Here is a 12,066-nt window from a genome sequence, read left to right as displayed (position 1 = left end):
CAGAGTATATAAAATTATATTGCTCCATTAATATTTCAGTGTCACATATTAATCAGTGCTGGAGCAAGGGGTGGGGTGTGTGGAGCCGCCGGGACTCTGTGTGTGTGTGTGTGTGTGTTCCCAGTGTGTGTGTGTGTGTGTGTGTGTGTGTGTGGGTGTGTGTGTGTGTGTGCCGTGTGCCCCGCGGTGTGTAGTAGTAGTAGTAGTAGTAGCAGTAGTCTTCAGTTTTACGTCTTTCCACTTGAAGTGATATTAGACGAACTGGCAAACAAAAACAACTTGAAAAACAAAAACAACAACACTGAAAATGATGGGGGTGGGGGGTGGGGTGGGGACAGACTTGGGCAGTGAGTGAAGAATGGTGTGTGTGTGTGTGTGTGTGTGTGTGTGTGTGTGTGTGTGTGTGTGTGTGTGTGTGTGTGCGCGCGCACGCAGTCACTGATATGCGTAACTTGACTGAAGATCAGAACGTTGGAAAAACTCAGGCTAAACTGAAGGGAGACATAAGCATAGCTTGATGTATACTTAATAGAAGGAAACGCTAACATCAAATGTCCTATTGGACTATGCAGCAAACCTTCTGCAATAGCAAATAACGTCTTGAAGTTGTCAAAAATACAGTTCACAAGAATTGTCCGAGAAGTTGGGTAAAATCAATTTTAGACTAATTGTGTGTGTGTGTGTGTGTGTGTGTGTGTGTGTGTGTGTGTGTGTGTGTGTGTGTGTGTGAAACAGCGAACTTCTGTACCTTAGTATAGAACAATACACCAGTCATCATTGCAGTGAGTCCTGTGTGTGTGTGGTTTCCTGTCGTCAGTGGGAGTGTGTGTGTCGGTGTGTGCAGCGCATGCTATGTATTACTTCAACTTTTTGAAGAGGCTTCCATTTTAAACAACGTTGTATGGTTGAATGGTTAAGTATCGTCAACCGCTCTGTGCACATCTTGACCCAACTCACGGACTTTTAAAAAAGATTTGTAACAAAAATCTGTTTGTACATCCGTGAACTCAACCCACTGTGATCTAAAAATAATTCTTTGGATCAGAGGACTCAACCCCACCCCTTATTTCCACCAATTAATAATTATAAATTGGCGAAATCCGCATTCTTTCTCTTACATTGGTATTGCTATGAATTTAGTAAATAAATTAATGAATGAACTTGTGCCTTATTCTTGGTTTAGACTTCGCTGTCAGGATGATGAGAGAACTAAGTCGTTTCTGGACTTCTGTTTCCCTGCGGAAGCGAAACACAGGAAGAGACATCAACGGAAATGACCTTTCACACATGAGCATACCATGTGACCCACATGTCTGCCAATCGAACCCAAGTTCTCTTGCCGCCATCTTTATCTCAGAAATCATCGAGATCGGGTGAAATGAAAATTGATGGTTGCCGACGGAATATAGCGAAAGCCTCTTAGATACAGCCATTGTTTATAGTGCAAGGTTGTACAATGGCGTCCGAAGGTGGAGGCAAGATAAAAAGTAAACGCGGACATTCTTCGTCAAAACCATACGAACGGAAGAAGGTGAGACGAAAGTTGTACACGTGAGTTCTATGCAGATCCAACATGAAAATTTAACCGCGTAAATTTTTCGTCTTCTGCTTGTCCAGTTAATTTTGACTAGCGTCATTCTTTGCAGTGATAATCTGACATTAACACGGGTTGTTAATATGTAAGAGAACAGGTTTTAATGTAGGAATGGGCCATTGCCATGTAAACCCCCCAAATCAGATTGACGTTAACATCTCGTCTTCCCTGAAACCTCTCTGGGCTTCCGCACATCTCATTCACAAGTAACGGTTCAGATTTAATAGCATTATAATTAGTGTATCGACTGAGTATGATATTTATCGAACGTAGAATGCTTTGATATTTTTGGAGATGTAAGAGTGGGGGTATTTCACAGACTGACAGAGCTAATACTAAAAACATGAATTCTGAAATTCAAATGTTGAGCGTGAAGATCCATTTAAGATTTTCTTGATCTGGATCAATGTTTTGCCTAAATCACAATGGTACAGTGATTTGTTACAAAAGCCAGAAATAGCTTCCTTCTACATTGTCCAGAAGGCTACAGCCATTCCATACCAATTCGCAAAACTTGTACAAACTTCATTTTACTTTTAGCATGCTAAGTGATAGAAATTTGTTTACTGGAAACTCTTCAATAGTTTTTCAACTAAATGATCTGATATGAGCATAGTAGCATGCACAAATACCCAAAGCAGAGTGTATTTACCCAAATGCTGGTGTGAAAACTGTAAATACTAAAATAATTACTTTTTTTTCAGTCTCTCCTGAGTCGTATTACAGACTCCATTAAGGAGGTCCTGCGACCATCATGGCTTGCAACTGATGATGGCCAAACACCAGAAGATAGGGATAGACCTGGTGTGTCTTCAGCTGCTGATGAAGAAGATGAATTCGTTGTAAGTGTACTTTTTATGCTCTGCCTTTTGTGACTTTGTCTTTATGTTGGGTTGAGATTAAAGTTTCCAGATGAGATTTAAAAAGTACATTTTTTGGTATTGTGTCATGCTTATTTGCAATTTGATTTCTTACTGATACTACTTCCAGAAAGATTTTAAAGATTTTTACGTCTATTAATTCAGAATTATATACACCATACACACACTTTCTGGTCTGTCTGCATAAAAAGTCTGTGTTACTGTTTTCATTTCATATAATTATAAATTAAACATCATGATACATGTTTGACTTATTCTGATGAGAAGATAAACTGAGGTTATGCATATATGCAGCACATACTTTAGTGCTCTTGGGGGGGCGGGGGGGGGGGCAACAAGTGTTGCTCACTCGCAAAATTCTTTGCAGGGATCCACCAATACACAAGTATACGTCATTTATGTGCGTGTATTCAAGGCTTGAAGTGCATTTGATTATGTTGCTGTTAGGCATATGTCTAGCTGAAATAATGTTGTGTATACATATAAAAGGATTGCTGCAGACTCGCTCCTTTTTGGTAGACGGAACTAAACAAACTATACACACACTCACACAGAAAATTTGCATTGCAAACAGTAATAACAAGGTCATTCAAACTCATGTTTTAAACATTATTTTATGATTTGTTTTTTTCTGCTTGATTTAAACAGTAAAAAATATTTTTAAAAGTAATGACAGTTATTTATTCAGGCAGGAATAAGGAAAGTGTGTTCTGAATGTAAGGCAAATGATTTTATTGGAGTATAAATATGAAATGACCTCTTTGCAGTCCATTCTGAAAGAATTTCTGTTATGGTTTTATAGCATGTTGTTTTGTTGTTGTTTTATATTTTTTATCTTTTAAATTTTTTTTTTTTTATTGATTTGAAAAAATGTAATTGAGCATCAACATAACTAAAGAAAACTATATCCAAAGTATTTCAGTAAATAATTTTGGAAGTGTTGAATTTAAAATTGCAGAATTGTTTTCTGTATACTTTTGACATAAACTAGATCTTGTGACTGAGTGTGTCAGGTCTAAGATATTTTGCACTGGGGATTGTTTCACTCAGAAACATGGCAGCGAAAGAGTTAATGGAAAAAAAAAAAAAAAAAAAAAAAGAGAGAGAGAGAGAGAGAAAACCTTTATTGTATCTAAAGTAAAACAGAATATTGTGATCTGAATGACATTGCATAATACATGTACCTGTTTTAGAGGAGCTTTTGTTGCCTGTGTAAAAAAAGAAAAAAAAGAAAAAAAAAGAACATTAACAAGTTCCTTGTATCTTGTCAACAAACAACAGGTCTAGATTTAAACTAGAGAAGACACAACTTAAATTTCAAATTTTAGGGGCTCAACTTCCCTTCATGTCCTTGATATAGCTAAGGAACAGGGAAGTACATTTTTTAGTTGCCTAACCATTGAACACTGTACTTTCCTTGTGAAAAATCTAAAAAGAAGCTGTGCACCATTTGAATAAGTAAATTATATGATTTTATGAGTGATTTTTCTTTCTTTATTTTACTTCGAACTGAAGATAATCATGTGACATTTATTTCTGATTTCCAGAGCCCTGTTCAATCCCCTTCACTTTTACCGGGTCATTCAGTGCAAGGGTTGAGAATCGGAGATGGGTCCCCACAAAGTGTTCAACATGGGGATGTTACACGCAGTACATGTGAGAGTTCCTTACCGTGGCTGCAGAGGACTCAAGTGTCGTCATCTACCTGGGAAAACCGAAGTCGGGCAGTCAAGACTACCTGGGGCAACAGCCCATCAACTTTTGACAAGTCACAAATTTCCAGAGGCTTTTTTACACAGAAGATTAATGGTTTGTTGAATTTTTCAGTTTGCCTTTTTACCACTGTTCAACAACACATGCATCAGTACATAAGTTTAGTCAACTGAAAACCTGTTCTTTTCTAACTCCTTTGGGTGGAATAATATCTCAGTATTTGGAGCATACTGAGTGTATAGATATATAAGAATTTGATGTTGTTGTTTACCTGTTTTGTACATTTAACAAACACAAGGTAGCGTTTTACAGATCCCCTGAAAATGTTAAGAATGTACTTTATTGCTTTATAACTATATCTGGTTGGTGCAGAGAAAAAGCAAATGGCGAATGCTGTTGAAACGACCTCAAGGGGACTGGGAGGCGAGGCACCTGCTGCTACCTCCACCTCATCCTTGTCTGGTGCCATGACCCGTGAAAGACTGGGCAGGTCAAGAGAGGATGAGGACTCCCCAGATTCAGCATCGTGCAGTCGGTTGGTGCAGAATGAGGAAAGGACAGACAGCATGTTGGGTTCAACATCAGCAGTGTCATCCACTTTGGAGTGTGCAGCAGAAGACAATCCTTGTAAGCAGCCATTATCTTTTTTAATTACACATATGTGACCCAACTAGTGCAGAGTATCTTTTTATGAATTAATAATGAAGTGAGTTTTTTTAGATTATCTTTAACGATGATTTGGAACAATATACAACCATTTCATGTTTGAAACAGCCATATATGCTTGTGCTAAACAACTGACTCCCTCATGAAGGAAGGCACTACACAAGAACAGGTGGATCCACCAGCTACCTAGAGGTAAAGACCAGTATTGAGGCTTAGCAACAGAAGTGGGTGCATCAGCATCCATTCAAAAAAAGGACAGACCCTTACTACCTGCAGACTAGGCGGGAACGGGCATCAGTGTTCAGACTCTGGACAGGCCACAACTGCCAAAACCACCACTTTGTATTTCTTTTTTATCACAACAGATATCTCTGTGCGAAATTCGGGCTGCTCTCCCGATGGAGAGCGCGTTGCTACACAACGGTGCCACCCATTTTTTTGTATTTTTTCCTGTGTGCAGTTTTATTTGTTTTTCTTATTGAAGTGGATTTTTCTACAGGATTTTGCCAGGAACAACCCTTTCGTTGCCGTGGGTTCTTTTATGTGCGCTAAGTGCATGCTGTGCATGGGACCTCGGTTTATAATCTCATCCGAATGACTAGCATCCAGACCACCACTCAAGGTCTAATGGAGGGGGGAAAATATCGGCGGCTGAGCCATGATTTGAACCAATGTGCTCAGATTCTCTGGTTTCCTAAGCAGACGAGTTACCTCTAGGCCATCACTCCACTAGGCCCATCGCTCCACTAGGCCATCACTTGTAAAGTGCATTTGTCACTCAGAAAGGTGCCCCTTTTAAAGTTGTGTCCAAAAACCACTAGTCAGAAAGATGTCTACTTTCGTTATCCACGAGGAGCAAGAGCCAATCACACTCTATATGGTAATTACTGGATATTATTGTCAGTACCCCTCTTAGAGAAGTTTCTCTTAGAGAATTTTAACACAGCGGACGCTGAAAACAAACTGGATCTAGTGACTTGAAACAGCAGTGTGTTGCAAACACCTTTGTGATTTTGTCACCCAAGATGTTGCACAAGCTTTACAAATCATTGAAGACAATGCATTTTGTATTTGAGATTTAAAAAAAATCATGTTGGACAGCTCAACTTGAAGGTGAGGGCGATGTTTTGCATGGAGGGTAGGGGAAAGTTGTAGAGCTAGCAGATGTTGCAATAAAAGGAGAGAGAGAGCGGAGTGGAAGCCAAGAATAGCTCTGTGGCTGACCGAAAATTGACCTCAAAGACAACCCGTCACACTTTTCAGGGCAGGGAGGGAGGGAGTGTCTGAAGAAAGGGGCGGAACAATATTGTGTGTTGCATGAATCACTTGAAAAATGTGGTCTTTTGAAAATCACTATGGCTGTGGCATGCAGGCAAAAATCTTAACTGTACTCTCATGCACACACACACACACACACATTTTTCTCAAAGAAACTAAGCTTAAAAAAGTGGATTGCTTACAACATTTCTAATGCAGTTAACAAGAAACTGTGTTGAATGATGGGCTGAAAATGTGTAGAGATCAGAAATTTTGATTACAGTTCATGACTGTGCATACATATGGTACGGCAACAAATTTAGTTTTTAGTTTCCATACATTTTCCAGGTTCATTTGTGTTGCTGCTGTTAACAATCTATAACATATTCAGAAACTGAGAAAGTATGTGACTTTTTTTTTAAAGATTAGTTTACTCATTGCCAACCAGTGTGTTAAGTAAGCTTCAAAGTGTCAGAAATCTAGTTTGTTCATCTTTAAGAAAAGTGTGGGTTATGTATACTTTCTTGCAATAGTTTGGGTGCTAGAATTTTTTGTTAATTATTACCCTTCGCAACCAAAAACCATCTGGCTAATAGGAAGTACTTGTCAAAATAATACTTGGCACTTGAGGGGTTAAGATTTAGAATTGTATATTTTTTGTGTGTGGAAAAGTAGTGGTTTGCAATTTTGATATCCACTGCATTACAATTGTAGAGGGGAAATTTTGGATAACAAAATAGGAATCTTTCATAGATTCTGAATGTCTGTTTTTGAGTGCTTTGTCGCAAGAAGATTTAAATTATAAGTTATGCAGGGTTCAGATCTCTCCAGCTTGACAAATGAGCGTGAAATGTGTTGTAAATGAGGCTCAAGCTAGAAGCATTAAAATTTGAAAATATTATGGGCAAGTTTTTGTTCTTCAGTACCTGTATTTACCTGTGGCTGTGTGCAAACGGATGGAAACAATAAGATTGAGGTGCAGTTAATTTGATGTATATTTGTGTGTGTGTGTAGCAAAACGACAGAGACTCTGGGGTCCAGAAAATGTGCACAGGAGAAAGTCTCAACAGCAGTCTCCAGCACATAGACCAGCTTTCAAGATGTCTGTTTTCTCTTCTCCTCGTTTGGTAAGTGTTATTACCTTTTAATCTTTTTTATGTTTTCATATACAAACTTGATGTGCACAGGCATGATTTCATACTTGAATTATTATGATGTATACACTGTTACAGTGAATTGGCTGAAAAGTAAGCTTTAATTACACATACTTAACCGTGACCCAACTAGTGCAGACTCCGGCAGGGGTCTGACATTCCTGTCCTGTGCAAACTACTATCTGCCTATGCGGAGAAAATGAAAGTACTACGGCCGATAACCTCCCGGAAGTAGGTAACGTCCCCTGTGCCCCCCTGGCTAGCGCCCTCTTTTTCCGGCAGCCATCTCGACACCTGTTCTGTGCACTTCATACGGCTAAGTTTTTTTTCGCATTTTCTATCTGTCTATCGATTCTTTGGCGTAGATATTTACTAAGAATGTCCCCATCTCCACACACCTCCAGTCCCCATAAACATAGCCATTTTGTTAAAACTTTTGTTGTGGTTCCCTTTCTTCCCCCTCCTCTTCTTTATTAAAAAAAAGAATTATTAAGATTTTTCATACAAGAATAGTTTAAAACTATTTGTTTTTCTACTCTGTTTCAGAATGAATCGATGCATGAATCTTCATTTTATTCAGGCAGAACAATGTATGGTGGTGCTTCTGCATACAGGAGATCTAGTCTAAACAGTTCATTGCCATATCAGGTATGTCAACACCGTTTGTTGAAATACGTTAACAGTCTATAAAATTGGACAGTAGTAGCATGAAGATAAATGTGTTTGGATTTCTGTTCACCTAATGCAGGACTGTTTCTACCCTGTGTTAATATAATGAATGCATGTTTGCATGGTTCATTTAGGAATGTAAAACACCGAAAAAGGTGTGAAGCATTTCATTTTGTGAGAATTACATTCACATTAAATAGATATTGATGATTGAATTTAAAAAAAAAAAAAAAAAAAAGGCTTAAAATATCTAGCAGATTAACAAGTTGATCATTTGAATAGCTGTATCTGCAGTTTCTCATCAATTTGCTCTTTGCATAAGATAAGATAGAGCACATTTCCTTTGTATTGCAGTAAGTTTTTCGTGTCTTTGATTGTTGTGTGTTCTTTCGCTTTTCAGAATGCCCTGCCCATTCGCAAATCAGTGACTGCAAAGCCACTGAACAACTCTGGAAATGCTGTCCTCAGTTCTTCAGCCACACAGATTCTTAAGACGCTGGAGAGATTATCTGTAAGATTCATGTTGGTTTTTTTATTTTGTGTGTGTGTGTGGATGATCTACAGGTAAGCTGAATGTTGAAAGAGCATTGAAATATAGTTTTAATTACACATACTTAACCGTGACCCACTAGTGCAGACTCCGGCAGGGGTCTGATTCCTGTCCTGTGCAAACCACTACCCGTCTATGCAGAGAAAATGAAAGTAGCTACGGCCGATAACCTCCTGAAGTAGGTTACCTCCCCTGTGCATCCCTGAAAGAAAGATACAATATATCATTAATATAATTACCCAGTATTGTCTGTGCATGTCTAAGTTTTTCTGTCCATGTGTATGTATCCTTTTGAAACTTCTGGGACTGTTATTTTTTGAGAATTGCCAGTTTAATCCACGTATGTTTACAGAATAATAAAGCTACTTCAGAAAATACTCCAGATGTTAGAGATTTGTCATGATTGATAAGGGTATTGAGGTTACCTTGGAAAGTGGACAAACGTTGCATATTTTTGAGATTTTATAGTTTTGAACAGTGGACGTAAGCTGTGTGTTTTGGATGGTGTGTGGTGTTTTTATTTATTAAGTATTGAAGGCATTGCTTCTTGTACTTTGTGAAATAAACATTTTGTTATTTCAGGATACGAAAAGGTCTAGACTCAGTGAAACAGGAACAGACTCCCTGTTGTCTTTTACAGTGAGTATTTCTTGTAACTGATTTTATGTTTTCCCAACCTTTGAGCAGTTGTATTCACATAATACTGAAGTGGGTTTTTCATTTAAAAAAAAAAAAAAAAAAAAAAAAATGTTATCAAAGATATTTGGCACATTTTAATCAAACCAAGCAACATTTCCATTATTTCCAATCTTTGAGCATGTGATTTGAGATCAAAAGTTCATTTTTACCATCTTTCTTAATTTTTTGCTTTCTGCTGCTCTTTGTCAATTTTGTTTTTGCTTTCTTCATACTGTGACTGGAGTTGTTTTGGTGCTTGATTGATGCTCCTTTTTTGGGGTGGGTGGGGGGGAGATAGAAAGCACTTGGACTTTTTATGTGTTGAGTATAAATTCAAAATGTAATGTTTAAGATGAGAAAGATCAGTTTAAAGCAAATTAACCCCGAAGCAAATTAACCCCGCCAGCATTAATTACAGATTAATTTCCCTTTTTTACTATCTGCACCAAAGACATCCACCAGAAATATAACTTCCAAGCTTAGCAAAAGAAGAGAATAAAGAAAATATAAATATTAACAGTAAATTGAGTTTGCATATAATTTGGCTTCTTTTTTGACTCACTTGTGTAAACAAAAAAGCCAGATTATATGCAAACTCAATTTACTGTTTATATTTTCTTTATTCTGTAAACTTGGCACTTTGATCTGATATTCTGACACAACAACAAGAGCAATCATTTTTATCATTTTTTGTTCAATCAGGAACATCTTTTGCTAAGCTTGGAAGTTATATTTCTGGATGTCTATGGTGCAGATAGTAAAAAGGGAAATTAATCTGTAATCAATGCTGGCGGGGTTAATATGCTTCGGGGTTAATTTGCTTTAAACTGATCTTTCTCATTTTAAACATAACATTTTGAAATTATACTCAATACATAAAAAGCTTGTGTGTTTTACTCTCAGAAAAAAAAGAAGGCATTTAGTGCAAATGCACGTGTGGCCTCTGTCATTTGGACGTTGGTTCATTTCACTATTGCTGTTGTTTTTGATCATACACACGCACACACACTACACACGCACGCATGTGTGCGTGCATCTTGACAAGACACCAGACATTCACAGAAACACAAATGCTTAGCTGTGCACACACATTTTACCATTGCTTGCGTACATAGACGTGCGCGCAAACACATGTATATATGTGCGTGTACACATACATGCACATGTACACACCATCCACACACTTACGCGGGTGTACACAAACGCACGTGTGTGCTTGCATACACACACACACATACGCAGACACACATGCAGTGACAGACACCACACATAATGATATACAGATTGACACACAAACTGAAACACACATTTTACCATTGCTCACATACATACACAGACGTGTGAGTGCGCGCGCGCGCCCACACACACACACACACACACACACACATACACCATCCGCACACTTCGGGTGCACACACACACACACACACATGCACGCGTGCAAACATACACACACACACACACACACGCAGTGACAGACATCACACATAATGATATACAGATTGACACACAAACTGAAGCACACATTTTACCATTGCTCACATACATAAACAGACGTGTACACATTTTTCGGGTGCAATCTGCACACATTTTTCGGGTGCACACACACACACACACACACACACTCAGAGGCTTGCATTAAAAACAATTCATGCACACATGCACGCACTTGCATATATACACACGCACACAGACGTGCGCACGTGCGCAACACACATTCGTTAAGGTACTTTCTTTCCTCAGTAGCTCCAGCTTTGTAAGTAGTTTTGCTAATGGACATTTGAGAGTAACACATGCATATTTTTCTTTACAACGAGATACATAGTTGTATCATAGTTTGTTTTCACAACAAGAATAATGCTGGATACTGCAATCATCAGAATAAAGGTTCATCCTGTGAGAATGTCAGTATGGGTGGCAGATCGTGTTCATTGAAATTATGTTTTATTAAATATTTGTTTTTAGGTATAAATCCCTTCTTTTTGTCTGCTTTTATCTGCTACTTGATTTTCATCATCGTTCTCCCTGAAATAAGTCTTTTGAAAATATAATAGTACGGTAATCGTGTTCAGGCTTGATGCTCTTTTTTGTTCAGACCACGTAGTATTTTCAGGCTTCAGTCTGGGCAGAAACAAAAAATTAGGCTTCAGTCTGGGCAGAAACAAAATTTCAGACTTGAGAAGATCTCTGTGTTTTATGTGCCTGGAATCGCTAATTGGCTATTTATAAGCTCTGAACTTGGCATATCAAGGACCATACTTGTGCATGTTAAGACTATTAAAGGTGTACTGTTTTGAAAATTCATTAATGTGTGTATTTCCAGCCTACCAGTTACCGTAAGCCATCAAGGCCATTGCAGACGAGCTTACCATCACGATCTCTTGAGGTGAAGTATAAAGATATTTTAAGCTGTGGGTTTTTTTTGGGGGGGGGGTGGGGGGGGGGGGGTCTTTTTGCCCCCTGAGTAGTAATAGAAGTAATTGGAAAGTAATGAAATTCTTATTTGTGTGTGTGTGTTTAATTGGTCATAATTTTTAACTCATGCTATGTACATACCTTTTTTTATTTTCTTTTTTTAATATATAAATGTACACAACAGTTCTCTACAGTGCAGTAAGATATTTTAGCAGAGAAAATTTACACTGAGCTACAGTTTCCCTCCTCGCCCTCCCCCCTGTGGATTGAATTTCATTGCATTCAACTAATAACTAATGTTTTCACATATAAACACATGCACATTGATAACACTCACACACAAATCACATGGAGGATTCTGACAAGGACACCGATTTCAAGAACTGGATCTGAATAAATTGCAACTCGAGAAGAAATAAAAGCAAAAGCTATGTTCTGTTGTATTTTTGTTATTATAAGTTGTGACTGTCTGAGTTATTGAAAGAAGCA

The 12,066-nt window shown here is 38.1% G+C and overlaps 1 protein-coding gene across 3 annotated transcripts in view; it reads left to right on the top strand.

Annotated features, from left to right (window-relative positions):
- Nucleotides 1–1,345: 1,345 nt before the first annotated feature.
- The window catches only part of LOC143294737 (uncharacterized), a 43,438-nt gene continuing 32,717 nt past the window's right edge, over nt 1,346–12,066 (top strand). For all 3 annotated transcript variants that reach the window (XM_076606191.1, XM_076606192.1, XM_076606190.1), the window contains exons 1-9: nt 1,346–1,531; nt 2,299–2,436; nt 4,023–4,284; nt 4,561–4,815; nt 7,126–7,238; nt 7,812–7,913; nt 8,335–8,445; nt 9,067–9,123; nt 11,486–11,548. In XM_076606191.1, coding sequence (XP_076462306.1) covers nt 1,457–1,531; nt 2,299–2,436; nt 4,023–4,284; nt 4,561–4,815; nt 7,126–7,238; nt 7,812–7,913; nt 8,335–8,445; nt 9,067–9,123; nt 11,486–11,548 — 1,176 coding nt within the window. In that variant the 5' untranslated portion in view covers nt 1,346–1,456. The remainder of the gene's footprint in view (nt 1,532–2,298; nt 2,437–4,022; nt 4,285–4,560; nt 4,816–7,125; nt 7,239–7,811; nt 7,914–8,334; nt 8,446–9,066; nt 9,124–11,485; nt 11,549–12,066) is intronic.

This window comes from Babylonia areolata, chromosome 20 (genome assembly GCF_041734735.1).
Source record: "Babylonia areolata isolate BAREFJ2019XMU chromosome 20, ASM4173473v1, whole genome shotgun sequence".
Taxonomy (NCBI): Eukaryota; Metazoa; Mollusca; class Gastropoda; order Neogastropoda; family Buccinidae; genus Babylonia; species Babylonia areolata.
The sequence above is the reverse complement of the archived record's forward strand: the minus strand, read 5'-3'. Positions and strand labels throughout refer to the sequence as shown.